Source organism: Heloderma suspectum, chromosome 2, assembly GCF_057233095.1.
Source record: "Heloderma suspectum isolate Gila_16-S chromosome 2, 16-S_ref, whole genome shotgun sequence".
Classification (NCBI taxonomy): domain Eukaryota; kingdom Metazoa; phylum Chordata; class Lepidosauria; order Squamata; family Helodermatidae; genus Heloderma; species Heloderma suspectum.
The window spans coordinates 201,694,379-201,721,992 of record NC_139459.1 but is presented as its reverse complement, the minus strand read 5'-3'; the positions used below and the strand labels follow the sequence as shown (position 1 = coordinate 201,721,992).

Here is a 27,614-nt window from a genome sequence, read left to right as displayed (position 1 = left end):
GACGAGCGAGGCTGGAATGCTTCGCGGTGACACAAGAGGAGCGCGGAGAACTCGCTCGCGTTCCCCCTTTGGTGACAGCCCTTCTACCAGGAGATCTTTTGTTGCCTTCGCAGCCAATCAAGGCTTTTTACGACACAGTTCAGTTGGGATATAAAAGGAGAGTCCTTCTTTCTTCGTCCCCCCCCTCTCCTTCCCCCAACCAGCAAGTCACCCACCATCTCCAACCCAAAAGAACTTCTGGCCATCAGCAGCGGGGGCACCACCACCCACTAAGCCTCCGGCAGCTGCGGTCCATCAGCCCCCGGCCAAGCCAGCGGGATTTTGGTCTTAAAGGGGAAGGAGAGGGGTTCGGGGGCTGGGGGAAGAGAAGATAGCCAGACATGCTGGTGCCCAAGTCGCCTGTTCTCCTGTGCTTCCTGGTTCTGTCCTCGGAGTTCTGCACGGGGGAGCCGGTAGAGCGAGGGGCGGATAAAGCGCCCACGGAGGGAGTCCCCCTGGTGACAGAGGCAGAGGACCAAGGCTGCCCAGTGTGCATGTGGCGGAAGCACAGCAAAGAAATGAGGCTGGAGAGCATCAAATCCCAGATCCTCAGCAAGCTGAGGCTCAAAGAGGCTCCGAACATCACCCGGGAGGTGGTGAACCAGTTGTTGCCCAAAGCCCCTCCGCTGCAGCAGATCTTGGACTTGCACGACTTCCAGGGGGACTCCTTCCAGCACGACGACTATCTGGAGGAAGATGAGTACCATGCCACCACGGAGACTGTCATCAGCATGGCACAGGAAAGTAAGTGGGGGCTTCTTTGTTAACGAGGCAGCACCGGGAAGGGACCGGGGGAGGTGGGTCGGCGGGCGGGCGGGCGGGCGGAGAAGCTTAAGTTGGGGTGAACGGCAGAGCCAACTTTCGTTCCCTCGGATCTGGGGGAGGAAGAGAGCAGCATTCCCGGCCAGCCACCCCGCTTCGCCTCTGCTCGTCTTGGAGCGTATTGTTTATTTCAGCTAGGAATAAATCACTCGCAGAGAAGAGGCAGCGCTGCCATCGTCAGGGACCTCTGAATCAAGGGGAACGGATTGCTCTCCCTTCTGCATATGGCTGATCTGGGGGGCGCCGACCAGGTGTGAAGAAGGCATCTCTTTCTCCACAGCGTTGGCAGAATTTGTCTGAATATCTCTTATGGGCTAACTCTCAGGCTAGCCCCATGCTTCACTCCCCACCCCCACGCCCGCCCACTCGAGAGCAAATGCCGGGAGGGGACAGATATCAATGGTTCCATATGTTCTGGTGCGAATTTAAGGCATCATTCTTCAAAGATATATTTATCTGTCTCTAGTTGTGTTTGAAAAATAAGGGAGAATGCCCCACTCCCAGTTTATTGCAAAAAACAACAACGCTTTTCTTTAAGTTGTGCAAAGTTCTTTGCCAACTGGGTGCATTTGAACGAAAGCTGTGCTTTGTGCAGAAAGTGGCTCCATCAAGCCTTTTGCATTTTGAGTATTGTGCAAATTCGCCTTAGCTGTGAGCTTTGTCGCTGTATTCTTTGCGGAGGTTCTGTGGTTTGGAGCTACGCTTTCGAAAGGTGTGTGTGTGTGTGTGGGGGGGGGGGTTGGTGTTGCATGAAAAGTACTTTTTGCCAAAACCAAATAAACCTAAGAAAGGTCATGGAGTGGCTCTGCCCCTGGAGCACAGTTGCCAAAGGAGTCATGATTTTGAAAGGACTCTGCCAGTCATGCTCACTTGCAAGTAGAAAGGGTAAACGACATTTCTTGTTGCTGGAGAGTGTGGCCCCTTTTTCTCCCCCTGCCAAGTTAAGGCATAATCCCTTTTGTGAGGTTCCCTTTCGCCAGCTGCAAACAGCTCGAGAAGTTTGCCCAGCCGGAGCCTTTGGAATATCCAGCTGCCTCCCCCATCATGCACACACACTCCCTCCCTGTTCTCTTTCCAGGTCTGCCAAGATCCATGGCCCTTTGTACTTCTCCCATTTATTATAGACTCACATGGATTGCATTTTTCTTCTGTGCAAAAACAGTTAAAAATAAATGTTTCCTAGTGTTTTGGGAAAATAAACAGAGTCACTGGGGGGTGGTGACAGTCTAGGCCTATGCGCTCTGCAATATTTCTTGCCACAATGCCCTTTGCCAAGTTTGTGTGCAAGTGGGTTGAATGTGAAAACCCAACAACAATATTCGCCCTGTAGGCACCTTTGAAGTTGGAACCTTAGTCAAAGTGTGTTTCAGGAGTTATGGTGTTTGGAACTAACTCTGGCATTGCCAGATACCTATTTTGTTCTGGGTGTGCGCTTATGGGGAGAATTTAAAGCTTCCTATGAAGTTCTCTGTGTGACAGTAGCATAATTGGGGTGGGATGGTAGGGGCACTTCCCCAGATGCAGTCTGGATAGTGTCATATATTTTAAAACAGATGTTTATTTTCTCTTTAGAATAGTTAGATCTGTTGTCAAGTTGTTAGATAAAAAAGCAGCTATTAGCTTGCTGGGAGGCTTAGTGAGGGCAACAGCCCAGCTGCAGAGGCACCTCTGTATTGTCTCATTAGCTCAGGGCTAGCAGCCTAACACAGTAAAGCACATTCAGCCACTGAATACAGCTGTGGGAGGAATTAGAATCATATGGCTATCCAGCTGCTACTGACTGGATAGCAGCAGGTTGTTCTTTTTTTGTATCCTAGTTGACTCACTGTAGAACAGCAAGCAGCAGAAGCATTCTATCTGAAAAGTGAGACACTGGAACCTCAGCACCAGTACCCTTAAAGGTAAAAAAGAAAATCTGTATTTGACTCATCCAGAAGGTCCTCTTGAAGTTGTGCTGGGGCCTGAAGAGAAGAGAAAGTGTAGACACATGAATAGCTGTAGCTCTGCATAATGAGTCTGAAGCTTAATGCCTTCCCTCTTTGCCTTAGCCTCAATGAAAAACTTCTTATGACAGATGGTCCTTATGTCAAAACATGACATATAACAGATGCTACAACTCTGCTTAAAAACTTGATCTAGCAGACTGGCCCACATATACATGTCCATCACCTGATGACTGCAAATCAAGTGACTCACTTGTGTAAATGGGTTGTCACAGAAACAATACCATAGATACAACTTACAAATGTCTCAATTTCCTCAAATGGACTGCTTTTCAATGAAGTCAGTTCACACATTTACACACAACTCAGTTCACACACAATGAAATCAGTTCACACAACTGCAACATTCAGTTGCAGTTATCAGCCGCTATCCAGCTAAAGCTAGATATCACTAAGCTCCATTGAAACCAATGGAACAAGTTAGTTGCAATTTACTGAAATTCTGTTTCTTTCAGTGAGACTTGACCATGACTAACCTAGTGGGATTGGAGCTATCAAGTGTACGCTAATCCATGTGGATGCATGTGTGAACTACAGCTTGCATATGCATGCACATGCAAACACACAACTTTTGATGAGGCTTCAAATTAGAGTAAAACTCAGATAATAGCATCAAGCAGAGTGGGGCGGGGGACTGAGATTTTGAATGGGAAATACATCACAATGCTTTAGGGGCGCTAACATTTTTGTTAACTGGCTAACATGAGGGCCATTTGTTGATTACACTGCAAATAACCTCACAGGCACAGATCTGTTCCACTCCATCCATGACCCAGATAGAAGAGCTACCTATGTGCTCCTTATCAGCACCTTGGGTACCACAGAAATGGCCTCCCTGAATCTAAAAATGGCTGATTCCCTTTTCCTTTGTAATATTTTTCTTACCATTTTGATATACAAGATGGTGTGCAATCTTTTATCTAATTAATATTTTGAATTAGAGAGCCATGGACATAAAGACAGGCCTTGAGCATGAGAGGGACCCGATCAGAGAATGGTTAAATGTTTCTAAATCCATTTTCTGCCTATAGTCACTGTCCCATTAACATTCATAGCTGGATTATCAGCCCAAACCTGTAAATAATGCCTGGTGAGCTAGCTGAGAGTGAGGGGAGTTGGAGTGGGATCAGATAGAGGGTAGAATAGAGGAGCTGTGGTTGCCACCGATTTCTGTAACATGTTTGCCTTCTGCCTTCCTTAACCACAGCCTATTATACAAGTATCAGCAGATATATCATCCCAAAAATGACTCGGTGGTAAGTAAGTTGGCTATAAGCTTCTGCTTAATTCTGTAGCAATTTGTGCTGATTATACCAGCTCCATAAAGTTGGAAGAGGCATGTAATTTTTCTTCTTAAAAATCAATGATGTGTCAGTTCAGAATTACTTCACTGCTTATCAGTTAGATATACAGGCCAAGAAATTTTTAATGAAATTGCTATGAGACAAGAGTTTAGATCCTTTGCAAAGGAGAGCTTATTTAAGAAGAGACAGATAAAAACTACTGCCAAACATGATGGCAGTATTAAAAGGTATTAAAAGTATTAATACCTTTAAAAAGGTATTTTAAATACCTGCAAAATATTTAATCTGTATTCATCGCTAAATTTCAGGCAAAGTCACTCATATTTGGCATGAGGGGACAACTAAAGCCTGTATAGTAAATAAGGACAGAGAGGAGTAATTTATAAATACGTGTTACATAATTGGACTCAAAACTGAACTGGAAAGAAGGCATGTTTGGTCCATTTTGCTCTTGTAGATGGATATGTGTTCTTGTTTTTCTGGAAGAGTCTATACATCCAAAGATGTAATTCCTGCCCCCTCATGGATAAAAATGATTGGCTTTACATGCCTCCATGTGGAAGGAGCAGAGCAAGCAACTGTTATGCTACATTTGTTTGCTATTATACGATAAAGCAAGGACTTACATGGTCCCATCATACTGTGGAGATACAGTGGGCCTATGAGAGAAGGTAGTTCCTGGCTCCTCTTCTTTTCTGTACTTGGGTTTGATAGAACTCCAGCTGTAATGAGTGTGTGAGGCTGTGAATACAAGCATTTGACCTTTCTGGATGAAGAATCTGCTTGCAATATTGTGAGGCAATATTGTCCATCCCAAAGAAAACAACCATTTTCCAAATCCTTAGCTGGCTGGTGGTTAAGAGGAACTGTAGCACTGCCATGACCCCCCCCCCCCCATTCTTTATTCATAGAAACCAGTCTGTCCTAATGCTGTCCTGTCGCTTTCTCATAGTGACCAAAAGATCTTCCAGATGTTTTTTCCCCATTCAGATCTTGCCTTTAAAAAGAGCGAGCGAGAGGGAGGAAGAGGGGTGTTCTTCTCTAGATGTTTTTTATAGCTGATCTTTTGTGGTGATGGTCCCTGTGATGCCATCTCCTTGCTTTTGGACAATCCCAAATTAGGAAAAGCTACTCTGCACCTTTCATCTTTGCTCTTACTTGCAACTAGATTTCAGATTCCTCTAAGGTATAATGTTGCCCCTAGAGCTATAATTTTTTTGTCCTCTCACTGCTTCCATTTTATGATATGCGTGTATAGGGGATGCTATAGCACTATGGAGAACACAATACAGCAGACAGAATATGTTCTACTGCACCAAGACTGGAAACCTTCCTGTGACAACATCCTTCTGCTTAGAATTAGGTGACAATGGAAGCTGGATTTTCCCCACTTCTGTTGCACAGAGCAGTAATCCTTCTCTGTTAGTGTTAAACATTGATTGGAATTATATGAACTTAATTCAGACAATGTTAATTATACCGGTTAGTAAACTTATTCTGTCTCTTCATCCTTGTATCAGTCAGTTCTTGGGTACACCTTTTGGTTTGCCACCTCATGAACATAATTAAGAACATAAGAAGAGCCATGCTAGGTCAGACCAAGGGTCCATCTAGTCCAGCTCTCTGTTCACACAGTGGCCAACCAGATGCCTGTGGGAAGCCCACAACAGGCCATGAATGCAATAGCACCCTTCTGCTTATATTCCGCAGAAAGCGGCATAGAGAGGAGGCATACTGCCTTAAGATATTGGAGACAATATATACCCACCATGACTAGTAGCTATTGATAGCCTTGTCCTCCATGAATATGTCTAATTCCCTTTTAAAACTATCTAAGTTGGTGACCATCACTACATCTTGTGGTAGCGAATTTCATAGTTTAACTATGTGAGGAAGTACTATTTTTTATCTATCTTGAATCATTCACCATTTAGCTTCATGGGATGACCCTGAGTTCTAGCATTATGAGAGAGGGAGAAAAACTTCTCCTTATGCACCTTTTATATACCATGCATAAATCTGTACATGTCTATCATGTCTCCTTGTACTCACCTTTTTTGTAAGCGAAACAATCCCAATCACTGTAACCTTTCCTCATAGGGGAGTTGCTCTAGCTCTCTGCCTTGCTTTTCCAAGACTGTATTATTAAATTGCTCTTTACCAGTTTGCTACTGATAAGAGAAAGCATGTTTGCTTTCTTGTATACACAAGGTCTGCCACCACACTCAGGGATACATGGCCCTTTTTTAACCTTCTTAGAAGAGTAATTTGCAAAAAGCTGGCTGTATCTTTAGATCCACTTTCTGATGGTAGCTTCTTGTCCGCACAGATTTCTATGCTGGTCAGAGAATCCAGCCCCCACCCACATCTATCTGACTTCTGACAAGTCTATACCAAATGGAGAGTCAAAATCCATCAGTCAGTCATGGGAGTCTTAGCGGGTGGGTCATCATGAGGTTGTCCGTCTCTAGCGGATTTTGGGAAACAATCAAGCACAAAGGGGAAAGGAAGTATGTTTAGCTGCTGGCACAGAAAATGAGAGTGAAAGGAGGGTCCTCAACAGAACCAGCATGGTATTATTATAGTGTGGTTGTGTAACCATCTGTACCTTGGGCAGAGTATTTGCTGCTGCTAAGATGGTAATGGTGAACTCCTGATCATTCATGTCTTGCGGGTGTTAAGACAAAGCTGTTTGCTGATCAGTAACAATTGCTTATGCACCTAAAGGGAACAGAGTATCATGTCTCTAGGTTCCCCAAGCAGTAACACAGAATTGGTATAAAAATAATTTGGTTGACTTTTATTAGAAGCAGAAACTGCTTCAGCTCAAGTCACATTCATAAAGGATTAGGACAGTCAGCGCAACTTCTGGAATGAAGACTGAAGTCAACACCATATGTTAGAGTTAGGTTTCTCTCAGTGGTCTTTAGCAAACATATCACAAGGTCAGTTTGATGTTCCTGGGTTCAGATCAACAAGATTCATGCCATGAGGTCTGGAATTAAAGCCACACAGGCTGTGCGATGAAGAAGTTTAGGAGCAAGGGGTTAAATCTTTCCTCTTTCTGATTCCTAGGCATTGCCCGTGTCAAGCACCACACTGCTTGCTTCTATGGAATCAGAAAGAGACTATGGTCCTTACAGACTTCCTAAAACAAACTTACAGCCAAAGAACTAACTAGATTCTTCCTAATTCCCAGTTAATTTTCCTTACTAAATTTTCACTTCAATATGCTTATAATTTCCCTGGGGTAAAGGGCTGCCCAGGAAATGGACCTTCTCCCTTATAGTCTTGGACATGGTACAGCTTCAAGCAGAGCTTCTCTCGGAGGAATGATGGAACACGTTGAAAAGTCCCTGGTTTTAATTAACAAAGGATTCAGCAGATTTGTGTGAGGAGGAGAGCTTTCAAAATTAGTGGTCCACTTGGCATCATCCAAATGGATTTGGCCAATGGACTTCAGTTATCAGTGATTGGTTAACTAGGGCTCAGAGCATTTGGGTTTGTTTTCCTGTTCTACCAAATGGAATAGATGCTTCAGTTACCTATCTCTAAAAAGATACCCTTTTCTCCTTCACTGCAATGGCTCTACAGTTGCAACAAATGCAGTAGGGATTCTGAGAAACTCAGGGGAAGGCACTCTCTGGCCTGTAGGCCTAATCCAGCCCACGGGGCTACCTAATCTGGCCCACAGAGGGTTGGGCACCATGTGAGCTCTCTCCTCCCTGGCCTGGGGAGAGGAATCCCCATGGTATCTTCAGTCTCTGATTGGATAATGAAGGGATTACACTTACCTCAGCAAGGGCTTGCAGGATTGGGTCCTACAAGCTCCAGCTAAGTCCCTTCCTGCACTGCTTGCCTCCCAACTGGGATGCAACCAGAGTGAGAAGGAGGTGCCTGACTTGGCCAGCACTTGCAAGAGCTGGCTGAGTCTCTGGGGCTGTTCACACAACATCCTAACCCACACTCGGTGGTTGAGTGTGGGTTGTTTTGAACCATGGGTTGTTCGTTGAACTGTGGGTTAGCGTGTTGTCTGAACGCAGCCAGGGTGGCTTCTTAACCACCCTGAACAACCCAACAACAAACCATGGGTTTTCAAGGTGGCTTGCTAGAAAAAATAAGCCATGCTGCATGGTTAACAAGCCACCCTGACTGCATTCAGACAACATGCTAACCCACAGTTCAACAAACAACCCATGGTTCAAAACAAACCACACTCAACTACCGAGTGTGGGTTAGCGTGTTGTGTGAACAGCCTCACTTTCTGCATGGAGAAGAGAAAAAAGTGGTAGGGCAGACTTGATGTTATGGGAGGGGAGTGGCTTCAGGGCAGGGCCCCCATCCCTTTGATTTCATCCGGCCCACTAACTTGGTTGAGGGGAAGGCAATTTGGCCCACGGACCAAAATAGGTTGCCTGCATCTCCTCTAACTGTTCTGCCTCAGTGGGCAGATTCAGAACTTATTCCTTGCAGAATGTATGGTTGTACAAAATTATGATGTTTTCTCACTGCTGTAGAAAGGACCTGTAGTCTGCAGCAAGAAGAGAAAGCATAGATGGTCCTTTTTTCCTTCCTTGTTGTCTACTGTACTCTTCAGTGGCTATATTAGAACTAGATCTAGTAAGAGGTGTTGTGATTGGAGTGTGAGAGATGTCAGCAGTGTTGCAAGCAGGCTCCCAGCTGAAACATCCACCCACCCCATTTGGCCCTCAAATTGGGAGTCCTTTTACCCCTCAATTTATGGGGAGATCTATTTACAAATCCTGAGCACTGTTTTGTAGTACAAAAACGTATGCTGTGCACCCAGAGAAAGTGAAAAAGTGACCTATTACAGATCAAATAGATCTAAAATTGTGCATCAGGCCTCCACATTGGCCTTGTATGCTATGTCAAGTCTTCTCCAGAACACTGCTGAGGAGGTTAAAGAAGTCAAAGAGCTGAGAGCCATTATGCTCTCAGGAGGGGTGATTCACACTGAACTGCTGGACTTGAAATCAGCTGAACATAATGCATGGCTGCAAAAGAAACCCTAGCCTCTGAACTGGAAGACAAAATGGCTACCACAGAAAAGCAGCTCTAGGAGACTCGCAAGCAGTAGTTTAGAAGCAAGGTGTTTGACGTAAATAAATGATGCCTACGTAATCATTTAATGAGAACAGTACTAAATTTTTATCATATAGATTGCGGACATGGGAAGTGAGTTTAAAATTTACAGAGCCAGGACTCTGAAGAAGTAAAGGTTGGGAAAGGACATTGTATGGCTCTCATATCACTGATACATATCTCTTTATTGGGACAAATATCTCCACTTAGATAAAAGTGAGTGTGTGAGTGATGCTTTGTGATGCAAGAGAATCTAAAGGGGCAATTGGAGCCGACAGCAGAATTTTCTGTGCATCCAGATCAGGCTATCCCTGCCCCAAAGAGCATACAATTACACTGTGAGACTGTCAAGAGGTGATGTACAGTAGGAATAGATGCATCATTATATGAATTTGCATATATTCCAGAACCATAAACCTGGCATATTGTTTCCCTTGCATTAAAGGGAAGTTTTTGGAATAATCTGATTCCAAATGCTCACTTGAACTGGGAACTGTTGTCAGCTGGGAGGGGAGGCAGCGTATGGTCTGGAGCGTGTGAAGGCTGAGCGGAAGGAAGGGGTGTTGGATGGGAAGGTGTGGGGGGCACAAGTGTGAGGAATCGCAGTAGGGAGAAGGACTTCCCTCCTGGCCAATTCTACAGCTCATTGAGAAATTTCCTTCCCCAGCATTAATAGACTTGGATGGCTTTGAAATTTTACTGCCCATAAAATCGGCGACACGCTGGGGCTTTTTTCTGTGTTAAATGTTTGCTGCTCCTCCCCACAACCATCCCTCTCGTCTTAACAACACCCCTAACCCCAAAAATAAAATAAAGCCAGTGTGCACACACCACCCAGACTGAAATTGACAAGGGTAGTCCAATCTGATTTTAATTAGCTACCTGGAATAATTCCCTTTGCCCTAGGCTCATTGGATGGGGTGGAGCTGATCCACTGGACCCAATCCACTGGGCCCCAGATTTTATCTCCTGGAGTCCTTATCTTTTATCCTCATTTCCTTTTCCCTTGATGACAGTTATGATTTTTGCTCCTGACACTCTTTCATGAAGCAATTGTGTGTGTGAGTATTTTTATGGTTCCTGAACAGAAGGAAGGGAAGGTTTTATAGGCAGTGGGGCCATAAACCTTTCTGGGTCCCCTCTCTTCATTCCTTCTGTCCTGCCCCCCCTTTTTAATCTAAAGCGTACATTTCCCCCACCCATAGACTAGGGAAGGATAATTGGGTTCTAAACCATTTATTGGCTACCCGTGACCCCTGCTGACCTTTCATTTGGGCCCTGGAGGTGGGGAGGGAAAGTTAATGAAGTACCTTGAAGGGAGATGGGGAGGGTGACAGTGTGAAATCCACCAAACGCTACACTCCCCCCCCCCCCAATCTGTACTGCATTCTGTGGGTGTTTTGCTGGAAAGTGTGAGGTCAGGGTTTTGAGGCAGAGGGGCATCAGGAGAGCTGGGGATAGTGAATGTTGATACAGCAGCGAAGGACTGAGGCTGGTACTGTAAGGCATGGTCAGAGTTGTGACTTCAGTTATGTCCATTTTTAAGAAGTTGTAGAATGGGGAAATCTGTCAAAACTGAATAAATAAAATATGCTGATATTTTAGAGGGTTAGCTAAGGTATGTTCATTAATTACAGGCCATTTATGCCAGGGCTGCATTTATAATATTTTTCTGTAAAATTGTATTTCTGCGCTAAGAAAACCCAATTGCATTTTCTTATTTATTGTGTAAATACATGGTTAATTCTAGCAGACAGTGGTGCTACATCTTCCATCCTTTTTAATAGGGCTTGCACAGAGTTCCTGCCCAGGTCCCACTGAAACGCAGGCAACTGTAAAGCAGAGGTGAGCAGAAGGTAGATCTCCAAGTGATTTGCAATAGATCAGCAAGGTTTTCTTATTATTAATGGTTTAAGAATACAAAAGACCTTTCTCCTCCTAAATTAGGGTGCTGAAATCGAGACAGCTTGGGGGTGATGGTGGATAGGAATAGATTTGTATGCAAGCTCCATTTCTGATAGTGAAAACAAATCCTGGGCTGAGATTATGCTCAGAACCTTGTTCTGCAATGCTATGTCTTGAACCACTATTTTGCACCTGGCTCTGGTTGGTGGACCTCAGGGTTTTAGTGAAAAACAAAGTAGATCTTGTAAGCCTCCAGTACTTAATTTGTGGAAAGAACTATATTGAGGTTACGTTATTACCACCAGTGGATTTCTATGTGTGGTCATAAATACTTGTATTTGTGAAAATCTTGAGGGGTTTATTCCCGTTAACACTTGTGAAGCATGGCATATCAGCATCTGGCTGTAGAAATGTTCTCCAGTGCAACATCATTAGTAACATTTAAGTAGTAAGTGGAAATTATCATTGCCCTCAACAGTGATGTGTGATTCTATAAACATTAGAGGAATTGACATCAGTTGAAGATGCTAGTGGAATGTAAGCAGCATTATAACTACTCTACAATAGCTGCATTTGTGAAACTGTATAGAGTGATCTAGGTCACTCAGTCAGCTGTGGCCACTCTAGCATATGACATGTGGTCATCAGTAGTGACTATATATGTCAAGGCTGTATCTGTGTAAAAGAATTTTACAAGTATGTGTGTAATGTCAGCAAGATGACCTTGGTTTCCTACTGTGTTGCTGCAGCATCAAGTGCTAATTAGATGTATTAACCAGGGAGTGATCAGGGCCAGATTAACCATTATGCTAAGTAAGGTACATGATAGGGTCCCACCCAAACTATAACTCTTTCTGTGTTGCACATTACCTGGGTGTTTTCCAGGGAAGAGACTGGAGTGTGACATTCTGATAGTTTTCAACAATTCCTCTCTCTCAAAACATAACTGATCCTCAATCAGAAAACAAAGGATTGGTCATCATATTCCCATCTATAGAGGAATTCAGAATATGGGAATTTAGCCAGTATGAAGAACAGAATGCTATGTATATTGAGAGCTTCGGCTATTGGGCGGTATAGAAATGAAATAAATAAAATAAATATTGTAAAAGACTTCAGGACCCAGGCAGGATGAGAAAGTGGGAGGCTGTGTGTGTGCATGGGACAGTCTGTTTGAATGCTCTCACAGGAGGAACACGTGACTTATTATGGATTAAAGATATACAGGGCCTCAGAATAGTGCCCTTGTGTTCTTAATCTGGCCCTGGAGGCAAGGAAAAACCTAGACACTTAGAGATCTGATCCTGGAACCTAAATATTTGAAATATTGATTCAATCCTATGTAGTAGGACTGATGTTTCGTTTTGTTTTTTAAAATGGTCTTGCCTCAGGAAAAACTGATGTGGATGCCTAAGAATTGGACTCCCCTCCCAGCCTAGGAATACAAGTTAATAGGACACACAGAACTGAGAGAGAGAGAAGGCGATTAGCAGGGGTGATTACCAATGGAACCTAAAATAAGCTGTAAGACAGAAATATAAGAAGTACCTTCTATTTAGCTATCAAGAACAGTTTAAATACAGAAGGGGTGGAGAGAGAAATGAAAACCAATGGCTGAATCCAAATAAATTCTACTTAAAAAGTAAAGTATTTACCAAAAGGGGTGACTAGCCATTAGAATAGTATACACACAGAGGAGACAGATGTTACAATGCTAGAATTGGTAGAATTCAGCTTGTGTGTAGTAGGATGAATAGACTGGAAGCTCTTTGTGAAGATAATCATGTCTTCAAGTCTAGAATGTGTCTGACCCATTGCTGCAGCAATAGAAACAAGTTGTGGGGGGCAGTAGCCTTCTCCACACTGATCCCATCTTCCTCTTGCATCTCCTCTCTGACCTGTAGAGGCCACCTTTCTAACCAGAAGGTTGATATTGTTCATACCTAATATTTATACCCAAATGCCTCCGGTGTTTCCACCCCCAGTGCAGCCTGACTGTGTAGAAGTTTCAAATTGCCAGTGAATGGTAATGATGATAAGTGGTTAAATGAAGGCTCCCTTAAATGTTTGGGTAAGTAGAAGAATGATGTTCAAATATATTCTACAGCTTTGGCTGTGACACATGCGGGGAAAGGATAGGTAGCTGGGCTGTGCGGAAAAGTGGGTGGCATCCTGCTAGCTTTGGGGGCCACACAGGGAGTGGCCAAGGGCCATATGTGGCCTCAGGGCTTCAGGTTGTGCACCCCTGCCCTAAACAACTTGGTCCCAGGATACCTAAAGGGTTGTCTCCTGTTGTATGAGCCTGCCTCCTCTTTAAGATCTGCTGGGGAGGCTCTTCTCCACATGCCTTTGCTAACAGAGGAGGCATGACTGGTTGGGATGCAGGAGAGAGCTTTCTTGGTAGTCACACCCAAATTATGGAACTCCCTATCTTGGGAAGCTCACTTGGGCCCCGCTCTCTTGGCTTTCTGCCATCTAATTAAGATGGGTGTTGTTGTTGTTTTAATTCTGGTAGGCATCTGACTTGCTGCATTGATTATTCTTAATGAACTGATTTCTTGTTCTAAGCTGCCTTTATCTGCCCCCTCCCCTGCCTTTTTACTGTTTTATTGTACTGGTATGATTTATACATTGATTTTGTAGATGTTTTTAACTTTGTTGTTAGTGTTAGCTATCCTCAATATTGTATTAAATAGAAGGGTGGGGTATAAATTTACCTAAATAAAACAAATAACTAAATATTTCAGTTTGTGCTGCTTCTCACTTGCATGCATTTACTAGACAATTGCACATTCTCTTCTCAGTTCCTCCCTCTCAAGCACTCAGAACATGAGTGCTTGCAGGATCATGTCAGAACAGTTGGACAGACTGCAGCTGTCCTGAAGCAAAGAGAGGGTACATACCCCATACAAGGAGCCAAAGCCAATTCCACAATTCTGATGGGTAGTATTTGGAGTAAGCTGTGTAAGAAAGCATTCACCAATTCCTGAGGATGAGTGAGGGCTGTTACAGGCTCCATCTCAATAACATCTTGATCTGTATCTGTAACAATATCCTGTGAACTATTCTTCATCTAAGTCCCATAGAAATCCCACTCCTTGTTGACAAGGCCCATGGCGAATTCATGAAGGTTCAGAAGGAGACTGAAAATGCCCCCATAACTGAGCATCCACATCTTAGATATCGCTTAAATAATTCATGGATGAGGTATAATCTACTCTAATTGTCTTGTAGCCCCAATATTTGGGGACAGATCCAGCTCAGATTCTCCTGCTTTGAGGCTCCCTGAATTTCATGGAGCAGTGAGTTAGATCCATCCATGGAACTTGGTCTTCCAGGACTGCTAGTCACATTGCAATGAGGACATGGGTGGAGCGGGAGAACATAAAGGAACAGAGCATCCAGTCATGGAAATAGGCTTTTTACCACAGGAGGAAATTATCCCCTTTCCTGTGTGGGGGAATGGCTAGGGGCAGGACACAGAACCATGGACAGCGCCCTGGCAAGTTTTGGGGGGACACATTCAGTACTACTGAGATGAGCCACAGGAACAGAGAAGAGACTTTAAGTTAAATACAGGTACTAGTGAATGACGCCCACAAACAGCCCCACCTCACTTTGAAACCTCAATGTAACAAACCACAGTTCCTAGTAAGCTAGCATGCCTTTGCTTCCAAGACTGGATTGTGTGCCTTTCCAATTCATAGCTGCCTTTTTCACCTTAGCTGGGGCAATGTCTGTAACTGTGTAGTGTGTTTCCTATAGCTAGGCCTAAAACACTGTGGGGAGGGGGGAGAGGTTTTCTGTCACTTTAAGATCTGGCAGTGACTGAGGTAGGAGGAGAGAAATTCCCAGAGGAGCACAGCATTAATTTGGGACTTGTGCACAGCAAATTGCCTTGGGCATTTGTTAGCAGAGGCCTTCGCTTGTGGTTGGCTGTAGAGAGAGAGGAGGAGGCTGGTCCGTGTCATGACCTTGGCGTGTTAGCAGGGCCTGCAGTTCATGGCACATGCAGCTGGGGGTGATTAAGCTGAACAGGGTGCACCAGGCAGGGGCAAGGGAGCACTCCTAGCTCAATGTAACCCAGATGTCTGTGAACAGACAAGGAGCGTAGGGGGTTTGGCCACTGGGCACTGCTGGCTGATGGGGAGAAGGGGGAGAAGGAAGGAAGTGCCTTCCTCTCACACTGCTTAGCTTATCTGTATAGCAAGAACACTCAATTTTAATGGCTAGACTGTCTGTTTTGATGGAGGTCATCCTCCATTTCTCTTCCTAGCCATTCTTTATGGGCTGAGGGAGGGTGGGATCTCATGTCTCCAGCATTTTGACCTGGAGTATTCCTTTCTTTTGTTTTCACTGTCCAGCTTATTAATGCTTAAAGCCACTATCCTGGCTTACCTGTTGTAGGAATTTAAAGGGATTCTCAGTTTAGTCCTTCATCTATGTGGGGAGGGGAATGATTTTCTGTGAGGCCCTAATTTCTTTCCTGGGATGAGAGTATTCCTCTCTCAATTCGTACCCTAACAATCCAGGGCTGTTCACTTTCTCAGCTCTGTTGTGGTGGTCAGTATATCATATTATCCTCAGAAGTTGTTATAGATATGTTTATTTTGTCTGCATATATCATATTTTTCTAGGAAAACCCAGGATGATGTATGATAATGGATGGTATGTGCCTCATAGCTGGCCTTACTGAGTGTGTGAATGTATCCTCTTTCCCTATGCGCTTGTTATATGTTCCCCCTACTTTTCCAAGCAGTAGGGGATTTCAGGGACAGTGTTTAAGAGTCAGCCCCCATGGGAGAAGGGAGGCTTTGGTGGTTAATAAACCATGGTGGCTTGTTAACCACCCTGCATGTGCCAGTTGCATGCCACCTAATTTACAAAATTACCCTTACTGGGCACGAATTGTCGTGATGTCCAAACCTGGCAAGGGTGGTGGTTGAGGTGGCTAACAAACCACCCAGAACCCACCATGACTTATTAACCACCCTTGTGTTGTGCAAATTGGCCCAGTGTGTTTGTAATATCTGTTTGTTTAGAAATAACAAGTTGAACATCTGGGACCAAGGAAGCACCCTGACACTGCTAGTCTTTAAAGCAGCATCAGATTCCCCAAAAACACATTGTTGGGATTCTCCCAGAGTTCCTTCTCTTGTCAGACTCTTGTCAGTTCCTTCTCTTTTTTCTTTTTCTGCTTACATTCAAACCTGCCAAACTATTTTCCAGCCCCTCCCAAGGAAGGAGGGTGTATTGTGTAACTAGAAGCCATCAAAAGTCAATACTTAAGCTGTGAATTAAGCCATCATTGTCTACTGAGGAAGCATATTTAGCTATTAACTAAATGAAAGCACAGAGAAAAAAAAACCTTCCCCATTTTGGATAGCAGTAACAAACCTTTTACAGGAACCATACAACAATCTCATTTAATAATATATTTTTCTCTCTGAATTAAGCTCTCTCCTGTGTAAGAGGCTTTTAAAGCTGAAATACATTAGGTTTCCTGTTGCTCAATTAATTCTATTGTCTGCATGTTTTATCTTCTCTGACCTCTGTTGATTGGGTCTGTCTTCTTACTTTGCTACCTATCCATTTGAACGTTTGTCCGTCTTTCTTTGTGCCACTCCCTCACCTCACACATTCTGAAGTGGAGTGAGTGGATAAGGGAGATGTTGCCTGCTTAAACTCCTGTACTGTCCTTTCTGCATGTATAGGTGTGCCTATTGTAGATGCTGCATTGCCCAGGTGGGCTGAGGGGAGGTCTCCATCTTCCAACATCTATTATCTATCCATAGGTGGGGATGGGGGGATGTCTCTCTATCCTAGCTTGGTCTGTAACCCCACATGCTAACAACTATACCTTTCTCAATTTTAGACAAAATGGAAGGTTAAATGCTCACCTCCTGTAATTCAATGGATTGAAGACCTTACAATGCATTCAACATTTGAAACTGATATATTCAAATCTAGGTAGCCACAACTTTTCTTTCTCTGTACTTCCTTTCCTCTGGTTGAAATTTTACAATAAAAATAAGTTTAAAATGTTAGACAAAATGGATAATAGAATAGGTAACTGTTCAACTAGTGTTGCCAGCTTGTAACCCATTCCCTTGCTCATTCTCCTTCCCCAACTGCTCTGGAATAAACTGAAGCTTTGCTACTAGAGCAGGCAGGGGAGGATGGACTGGTGGAGGTATGGCACAGGAAGCAAAGTGGTTATATCTTCTAATATTACCTTGAAACTTTGAAAGCTATAGGCAGGATCTGGCCGCCCTACCTTGAAATGGCCCTATTAATATCCTCATACAGTCAGGGCCAGAAATATTGGAACAAGGATAACTGTTTTGGTAGTTGGCCTCTGTACACCACCACATTGAAGTTGAAAGGAAACACACCCAGATGGGAGCGAAGTCAGGACTTTCAGCTGTAATTCAAGGGGTTGGACAAAAGTGGGGCACTAACCATTCAGGAAGTACAGCCAGTGGCATGCACCCCCCCCCCATCATTGGGGGCTCATAAATAATGGAACGAATGGCTGACAAGCGGCTGCATGGCCAGGTGTGGCCTGTTTCCTGGGTACCCCATGACCAATCAAGCAGATAAAAGGCCTGGAGGTGGTTCAGAGTGTTACATTTGCATTTGGTAGCTGTTCACTGGAACTCCCAACATGAAGCCCAAAGAGGTGTCCATGTGAGTGAAGGAGGCCATCATTAGGCTGAGAAAACAAAATAAACCCATCAGAGAGATAGCAAAAACAGTGGGAGTGGCCAACACAACAGTTTGGAACATCCTGAAAAAGAAGGAATTACCTGGCAAGCTCAGCAACAGCAAAAGGGCTGGCAGACCATGGAAGACCACTAAAGTGGATGACCGCAGCATTCTGCTCATGGTGAAGAGGAACCCTTTCACAACATCTAGCCAGGTCAAGAACCCTCTTGAGGAGGGAGGCATGTCACTGTCAACATCTACAGTCAAGAGACGGCTTTATGAATGTAACTACAGAGGCTTCACAACAAGGTGCAAACCACTGGTAATGCTCAAGAACAGACAGGCCAGATTAGCCTTTGCCAGCAAACACCTCAAAAAGCCTGCCCAGTTCTGAAATAAGATTCTTTGGACTGATGAAACCAAAATTAACTTGTACCAGAATGATGGGAGAAGTATGGCGAAGGAAAGGAACAGCTCATGATCCAAAGCATACCACATCATCTGTCAAACACGGTGGAGGCAGTGTTATGGCATGGGCATGTATGGCTGCCAATGGAACTGGGTCACTGGTGTTTATTGATGACCTGACTGCTGATAAAATGAATTCTGAAGTGTATAGGGTTATACTTTCTGCTCAGATTCAGCCGAATGCTGCCAAACTGATAGGACGCCACTTCATATTGCAGATGGATAATGACCCAAAACATACAGCAAAAGCTACCCAAGAGTTTCTCCAGGCAAAGAAGTGGGATGTTCTTCAATGGCCAAGTCAGTCACCTGATCTCAACCCAATAGAACATGCTTTTCACTTACTGAACACAAGACTGAAGGCAGAAAGAGTAGTCATCTCTCCTTTGGATTTTGGAGTCTTATATGGAAGCTTTACATTTCTGAGACAATATAAAGGAAGGTTAGGAGTGGAAGTGCTTCTTTTCTGCTTTCTGAAGAATTCCCTATGCCAGTGTGGCGTAGTGGCGAGAGTGCTGGACTGGGAGCTGGGCGATCTGGGTTCTAGTCCCCACTCAGCCATGGAAGCTCATTGGGTGACTTCGGCCCAGTCACAGACTCTCAGACCAACCTACCTCACAGGGTTGTTGTGAGGATAAAATGGAGGAGGATTATGTATGCCATCTTGGGATCCTCAAGGAGGAAAAAAGGCTGGATATAAATGCAATAAATAAAGAGTCTGGTCATGGGAAGGTGTCCGTCTTTCTAAGTTCTGATGAGAAGTTCTGTGCTAATCTCTGGCTTGTTCCTGAACAGCAAAAAGCTCTGTCTGTGGAAGAAGTGGGGAGGGGATTCGATGGAGGTTTGGAAGGAGGCAGTTTGTGCTATTAGCTCTTACAGCAACCTGTGGCCCTCCAGATGTTGCTGGACTAAAGTTCCCATCACCCTTGACCACTAGCCATGCAGGGTGGGGCTGATGGAAGCTGGAGTCCGACAACATCTGGAGGGCCACAGGTTCCCCACTCTTGCCTATATGGTCTTTTTCATACACACTTTAAAGTTAACTCATGACCTTGGGAATTGTGTTCTTCACAAGCTTGAGCTGGACATACCTCTTTCTGACTTATGCATCAGTTCCTTGGTCATGCTGATATTGTTTGGCTCTTGCTGTGCTTTGACACTGCTCCTCAGGGTGCAGTCCGATCAGGAGAGGAGAGAGACTGGGATCCAGTTATCCATCTCCATTCTGCCTACTACTGCCACTGTGGTGCACTGAGGAGGGAGAGCCAGCACCAGGTGCAACCATACGGAAGCTGCCTCTCTGACTAGCCACAGTGCTGAGGCTAAGAATTGGGGAAATTCTGCTTTCAAAGCCATGTCTGAGCCTTATTAGCAATGGGGGCCTGACTAGGGGAGAAATGCTGAGGTAAAAAAGGGAGGAAAATTCTGTTGCTAGTTAGGCCTAAGCCCTAGTATCAATCAAGTGCTGAGTGGTGGGCTGATTTTGGAAGGAGTCATGAGGTAAAAAGTAGAAATATTCTGATGCCAAAGCAGGCCTCAGGCTTAGGAGCAGCCATACAATGCTAAGTCTTACAATGCTAAGAGGGCCATCTATTAAAAGAGTACTGGTTGTTTTTTTTAACAGGAAAATTCTGGCACTACATCACACGTGTTATGTATTATTGGCCAAGTACTGAGTGGCAGTTGACAGACTAAGAAAGGCGTGCTGGTGGGGGTGGGGGAAGCAAGAAATTTTGAACACCAGATCAGGATTGAATGCTAGTAGGTGAGTCAACCCAGGAAGGAGCTTTGAGGGTTTTTTTTTTAAGGCATAACATTCTGGTGCCAAACCAGGCACAAGCCAGTTAGTAGAGACCAAGCACTGACTAGTGGGTTGAGAAGAGATAGGACACTGGAGAGCTGACAAGTGTTCTTTTTCTTGCATGATGTACCCAAAGAAAAAGTTGTCTGCGCTGCTACAGGCAGGGCAATAGGCTGCCAATAGGAAGGGGTGGTCCTAATCCCATCCTTTCAGGATTCTTTTGAAATGGCTGCCTCCTGCTGGCTGAGTCAGGAACAATGCCTACTCTGAAACTGTGCCTAAGCAGAACAGGGAGAAATGCAAGCATTCGTTCTCACATGGTTATGACCGTTCAAGGTTTCTCAGTGCAAGAGCTGGTGTGCGCTGCTACAGTGTTCTTCAGCCTGCTACTGCTTCTTTTGTAGCTGGCTGAGATATTTTTACTCTGTGTGTTAGACTAGCATGCAGTATTTCTGTGTGGCTGTTAAATAGCTGCTGTGTTGTACTCGGAGGTGGCAGGAATGACCATAGCTAGTAACTGAGCACATGCCTTGCATGGAGAAGGTCCCAGGTGCAATTCCCAGCATCTCCAGTTTATTTGTGTTTTAAGGATCAGGAAGCAGGTAACGGGAAAGATCACTCTCTGCCAAAGTCCCTGAAAAACTGCTGCCAGCCAGAGTAGACTTTACTGGGCTAGATGGGCAAATAGTGTGACATGGCATGAAAGCTGGCTTATGTTCCTACATCAAAAGCTATTGATCAACAGTCCCTACACAAAGACTGTCTGCCTATCCCGGAGGCAATTACATTTTCATGTTCAATTCATTTTATTTACAATATTTAATAATAGGCACTGCTGTGTGGCTATTGCCAAGGTGATAGGTCCTACCCTAGAGATGGATGCATCTCACATGGGCCTGGTCTACACATGCAACAAAATAAGACATGGTGGAATGTTTAGGCAGTAAAATGGACTACATCACTTCAGACTGCAGGTGGGTGATCACACTTTTTAATGTTTCCATACATTAAGAGTTCCCTGTAAATAAAAAGAACCAGCACAGCTGGCAAAGGGTGGGATATTTCTTCTTGTTTGCCTCACTAGTTTTCTATTTTCAGGGATTTTTATTAATGTGGTGGAACACTCAAAACTGGAATCCCTCATCTGCAGCCCAATCTGCCACCTTGGCATTTACCCCTTCATCCCCACTTCATACTCCTGCATATGTAGACCAGGCCTGAGGTTTTATGTAATCCAAAGCACTGGTGTAGTTTCTATTCTAGGGCTCAAATGCAGGATCACACCTGCCCCTGGATTATGTACTTTTCAGAGCACGTTTACTAAGCTTCTATTATGTTTCTGTAAAAAAAACCATGTACTGGAAAAAGAGAAAAACTCACTCTTACACAATTCCTTAAGCACTCTGTGACTACAAAAAGGATGGCTACATTATGTTCTGAAACTTCAAAAGAGAGCTGGATAAAAATCTAATCTGCACTATATGATACTGAGTATGCATCTCTAGAGTTTAGGGTTCATTGTGGGTTATGTATGTACTCTGAGAATGATACAATGTTGTTATACATACATACATATGTGTGTGCTTGCGTGTGTGCGTGCGCGCACACACACACACAAAGAATGGACTGAATCAATGTGAGGTTTGGAGTACTGGATGAGCAGGCTCCTCAAAATTCCCTAGCCAAGTTTGGTTCACGCAGCTGCTCCAGCTTCCAGCTCCATTCATTCTGCAACTCTGCCTATGCAGTTCTGCCAATACATCCTCCCTGATGCATTGTTCCCTGTGAGCAATATATTGAGGACAGGATTAAAACAACTTTACTATATCAGTCCTCCTACCCAGCCCCCATTTCTCTTCCCTCCTCTCCATGCATTACCTGTGCACTTCAATATTAATTAAGGCTGCAATCCTATACACTAGTGGTCCCCAACCTTTTTGGCACCAGGGACCGGTTTCGTGAAAGACAATTTTTCCACGGACTGGGGGGGTCCGCTTGCATCCGTGTTCTTTGCAGTAATAGGCTACGTAAAGATTTACGTAGCCTATTACTTGAAGAACAGGGACACAAATGGCGTCTGCTATGCAGATGCCATTTGCGTCCCAGCAGCCGGAAGTCCGCCAGCAGCTGGAGCCGGCTGGCAGCTCTGTGGACTCGCCGCGGAGTGGAGCCGGCTGGGGAGGATTCCAGGGGGGAGGGACGGATCGCCTCCCCCCCCCATGGACCCAAGGTAAGGGGGTTTCACACACCCCTACGCTCACCTCCTGCTGTACGGCCCGGTTCCTAACAGGCCACGGCCCAGTACTGGTCTGTGGCCCGGGGGTTGGGGACCCTTGCTATACACACTTAACTGGTAGTAAGTCCTGTTGAACTCAGTGGGGCTTATTTTGAGTAGACACATATAGGATTGCACTGTCAATGTGCCTTTCCCCACTGCTTCCTAATAAGAGACATCAGAATTATTTGGCAACATAACAATAGATCATGTTTGCCACAGGGCAGATTGCTCCATAGCTAATACCACTTTGCAATAAGCAACATTTTTCTGCCAAAATAAGTAACTGGTATATTTCTATAGCTTTATATAGCAGCAGTGACCCAAAACGTTCTTATATTCAATGTATGGACACCCCCCCCCCCAAATTCAGAATTCCTATAAATTAGGGTAGTTTTGCACTAATTTATATGCATGGGATTGGATCCTGAGTTCTTTTTGGCCAGTGGGAACATCCTATGAATGAAGTTCTGCTTATGGGACACTATTGCTGGCAGAAGGGGGAGGTGACTTTCATCGTTACCCCTTTCCCCAGCCCTCCATTCGCCCTGGACAGCTGGGGAGGTCTCTGGGAAGGGATGCAGGGAGAGAGGGGAAATTGGCAAAATTTGCCTCCCCCCTTTCTGTCAGTGGAATCCTCTGCTTGATTACAGGCCTGTGAATGTGGAAGGCAACTCAGGATCCAGGCCATGGGCTTTACTAGGGAGCATAACAGTTTTTACATGGTTAATAAGTTAGGAAAAAATGTTTTAGTTGAATTATTTCTAATATTATCCTACAGAACTCCATAAATGGAATCGAATGTTTTCATGAGTACCCCAGCCTTTTGGGTCCCACCATCACCATCCATTGTTGGGATACTAATTATATTTTTTCTTGGTTACCAATTATCCAATTGAGAATCAATGGTTTATTTATTCCCGTCTTATATTGTTAAGATATGGAAAAAATGGTCTGTTAATTGCTTCTGTTTTAGAAAAAATGCAATTCTCTTGGGTTCACATTTAGGAAAAGATGTATCCTGCGAATGAACACCTGATGAGAGGGTTAAATATCTGCTGTGCTTGAGATTAATTCACACAGCCAGTTGAGGAATATTTTTTTATTGTACAAGACTGCCTCCATTGATAGGCGCTGTGCTCAAGCAACAAGAAATCTCTGTGAAAGCTGAACTGTGGAAGTTCAGTTATGATAACAGTTTCATAAAACCACATTATCATGTGATGGGTGCAGTTAATATGTGATATCAGGGGTTGCATAACTTGCTCCTTAACCAGAAGCTCCTGATGGTAGCACTGGGAAACCGGGGTTGTGAAGAAGTTCTGCTCACTTCTCTCTCTGTTTGTTTCTGCCAGCGGATCCTGTGGTACAGATTGAAGGCAACCCACACTGCTGTTTCTTCAACTTCAGCCCTAAGATCATGTTCACCAAGGTAGTAAAGGCACAGTTGTGGGTGTACCTGCGGCCCGTTCAGCATACCTCCACAGTCTACCTACAGATCCTACGTCTTAAGCCAGTGACAGAGGATGGTAGTCGCCACATCCGCATCCGCTCCCTCAAGATTGACCTGAACTCACGCATTGGCCACTGGCAGAGCATTGACTTCAAGCATGTACTGCAGAACTGGTTCAAGCAGCCTCAGAACAACTGGGGCATCGAGATCAATGCTTTTGATCCCAACGGCAATGACCTGGCTGTCACCTCTCTTGGGCCTGGCGCTGAAGGCCTGGTGGGTAAACAGAAACATCCCTTGCCCTCTTCTTTCTCCATCCTAGCCCCTAACATGGAGCTGGAGGACAAAGAGATGTTTTAATTTCTCACAGAGCTCACAAAAGCTACAAGTGTTTGTCAACGTAAGGAGCTTCTTAGGACATGCTCAACTCTATCATGTCTGGCCTCAGTGCCCTGTTGTAGCATTAGGGTAAGCTATGCTGAGGGAGCAGGTGGGAGTTCAGTAGAAGGTGCTCTCTTTCAGAATCAATGCTGACTCAAATGTCTGACTCACTGTTCTGTTACAGATATACAAGGGTAAGGTGCCACCAGTGAGCTGCATGTTGGGAGGCTGTACTGGGTAATGGGAAGTGCTTTCCCTTTCATTCCCATTTGTTTGCCCTGTGGTGGCCTCAGTGATGGCAGCTTGAGAGTCCTTGGGGAGCTGAAAGAAACTCCTGTGCCCCAGTGATTATTTGAGGACTGCAATGCTACTGCATGTAGGTTAGTGGCCCTGATGACTAGTGGCTGTTGGTGTTGGCCTTCCCTGGTAAGGATCTCCCTCTCCTTATTTGATCTCACCCCTATCATAATGACTGTTGGCTAGTTTTTAACTAACTGAACAGTCATTGTGCATTTTGATATTACTGGCCTCTGCTTAGATAAATATCCAGTCAATAATCTTGGAATAGCCAGGGTACAATAACCTGCACAGTTTCAGGCAAACCTCTTGTTGCTCTCTAACACACATGACCATGGCAGTTTCCCTCAGTCACATCTCAACACCTCTTATCTAGCTTCAACATGTCACAAATATTGAATATTATTCACATAACTAAAAAATAAGACAGGGAGCAATCCTATGGCTGCCAGTCAGCGGCTAGACGGCCATAAGATACGTTGGTTTCCGGGAACCGACCTTGGAGCCCACGCTCTGAGGTCAGTTCCCAGAGAACCGACCTTCTCCCCCACCCCCACATTGCCTTGTAGGCAACTCGGAACAGCCCCATGCTCCGCGCTCGGAAGAGGAGCATGGAGCGGCCAAAACAGGGCGTTTCGAGGCGGGGAAGGCGGAAATGCCAGTACAACACATCCTATGTGTTGTTTGGCAGCTGCCTCCCCTGCTCTGCCTCCCCGCGGCTAGACAGCTGAAATTGGCTGTCTAGCCACAAATGCAGGGCAGCTGAAGGGCAGAGGGGATGATCCCCTCCACGCTTCTCCTGCCCTGCATTGGATAGGCGGTCGCCTCCGAGTTCGGTGGCCGCCTACCCCCATAGGATTGCACCCTTAAATTCCAATCTATGCTAGCTTTGAAACCTCTCTAACATCCAGATGTCTTCCTCAGAAATTCAGAATTTACTAAAGTATTTGCTACTAGGAGGACATCACATTTTGAATTATGATCATACTTCACTGGTATATTGGAGGAGATATTTTATGTTATGGATTATATTCCACAATTCAGCATTATCCAATGAAATCCTTAAACTACTGTCATGTAAACAGCCATTTAGTAAATTACATGTTTACATCATTTTTCCTATACAAAAATATCTGCGTACTTATATATTTTTTGTTATTTCTCTTCTTTTTTTACAAATACTTCCTTGAAGCTTATTCCGTTAAGTAGAATTAATTACCTAATAATTCAGTTACATTTGATTAAATGAAACCTTGCTAAAACATGCAGATGATTTTGTAATAAAAAACACAAAGTAAAAAAAAAATCACATAAAAATATGTACTCTCCATATTCCTTATGTGGTTCCCTTTATTTCACATCTTCAACCACTACCTATAAATTTCTCTCTTGGTCTGTCTAGTTAGAATATCCACTTCATTTTTCTTTCTTTTTTTTTGGTAGGAGCAGATGGGTCCGCATCCCACACTGCGTTTCTCTTGCTTAGTAGCCTTGCATTTGCTTATGGAATGTAACCATCGGTTTAATAATAGCTACTTAAAGTCAACCTGTGCTTGGCCTCTAAAAGGGAAAAGGCAATACTCAAGGTCAGCCTTCCCCAATCTGGTGCCCTGCAGATGTTTTGGACTACAGCTCCCAGAATGCTTGACCATGCTACCTAGGGCTCATGAGAGTAGTAGTTTGATACATCTGGGCACTAAGTTGACTAAAGCTACTCAAGGTTACCGCTGAGAATTGGATAAATGACTGGATATTGTGATAAGTAATGTTAAGATTGGAGGAAAGATGGTTTTCCAAAGACAAATAAGGGATGGGGCTGAACAGAATTGGATAAGGCTGGGGAGATGAATGTAAATGAATAAGGTTGGGTTACTTTAAAGGCTGTATAGGGTCAGAGAGAGATGGACAGATGGTGCTAGAAGAATGGATTATGGGTAGATGGTTAACAGAACCGACATGCTTCAAAACTTTATCCCTGCAGGCCATGTCTCTTCCATGGGCTGGTTATCTCTTGCCAAAGGATATGGGCAAGTAGACATTGCACATGAACTCATATCTTTGTATTTTCTTTGTTCCAATCCCACCCTTAGCATCCCTTCATGGAGCTGCGTGTTCTGGAGAACAACAAACGCTCTCGGAGGAATCTGGGGCTAGACTGTGATGAGCACTCAACTGAGTCCCGTTGCTGCCGTTACCCGCTGACTGTTGACTTTGAGGCCTTCGGCTGGGATTGGATTATCGCCCCCAAGCGGTACAAAGCCAACTACTGTTCAGGCCAGTGCGAATATATGTTCATGCAGAAATATCCCCATACCCATCTGGTGCAGCAGGCCAATCCCCGGGGCTCAGCAGGGCCTTGCTGTACACCCACCAAGATGTCCCCCATCAACATGCTGTACTTCAATGACAAACAGCAGATCATCTATGGCAAAATCCCTGGCATGGTTGTTGACAGGTGTGGATGCTCTTAAACCCCCTGCCTGTCCTGTCACTCCCTTCTCTCGATGTCCCTGGATTCCTGCTTTGATGATGCGCCCTGACACTGATGAATCCATTCCTTAGCATTTTAAAACATTTCTGAGGAGAAAATAATTAAGAAAAGAACAAGATGAATAGAATTGTATTGAAAATCTCTGAAGTGACATCATGCGCTGTGCAATAATCAAAACAGACGTCACGTTATTGGAGAGTGGATGAGTTGGCTTGGATCAATACTTTCCTCCCTGAGGCAGAACTGAAATGAGCATTCTTCTCTTCTCCTCCAAAACCCTTTGTTTGACCCATCACTGCTCAAGCTTTACTTTTACTGGCATTCTCTCTTTCTTCCCAACTCCCTTTCTCTCTCATCTGGGAAGCAAAAATGGTTATAAAGTGAAAGAGTTCATCAGAAAGAGAGAGCCTCTTCAACCCATTTACAAACAGCAAAAAGCTTCCTAGATTGTGATTAAGTTAAATAAAATGTTGTACGGAGCTATAGAGATAAAGAGCAAAAAAGAGGTAATATTTTGTATTAAGATGAAGAAAGAAGAAGGGAACCAGCCAGCTTTGGGAGCTA

General features: G+C 44.4%; 1 protein-coding gene across 1 annotated transcript; it reads left to right on the top strand.

Annotated features, from left to right (window-relative positions):
• The first annotated feature begins 366 nt into the window (after positions 1 to 366).
• Positions 367 to 27,110, top strand: GDF11 (growth differentiation factor 11). Its single transcript, XM_084837348.1, has 3 exons — positions 367 to 783; positions 23,784 to 24,157; positions 26,650 to 27,110. Exons 1-3 carry the CDS (start codon positions 381 to 383, stop codon positions 27,028 to 27,030), a joined length of 1,158 nt encoding a protein of 385 aa, XP_084693474.1. The 5' UTR covers positions 367 to 380; the 3' UTR covers positions 27,031 to 27,110.
• Positions 27,111 to 27,614: the final 504 nt, after the last annotated feature.

Bases quoted from the DNA above. Each gene is read 5' to 3' on its own strand.
- GDF11 (XM_084837348.1), top strand. From the start codon at position 381: ATGCTGGTGCCCAAGTCGCCTGTTCTCCTGTGCTTCCTGGTTCTGTCC. The intron at 784-23,783 runs GTAAGTGGGGGC...TGTTTCTGCCAG, and splicing joins CATCAGCATGGCACAGGAAA to CGGATCCTGTGGTACAGATT. The intron at 24,158-26,649 runs GTGGGTAAACAG...TCCCACCCTTAG, and splicing joins GGCCTGGCGCTGAAGGCCTG to CATCCCTTCATGGAGCTGCG.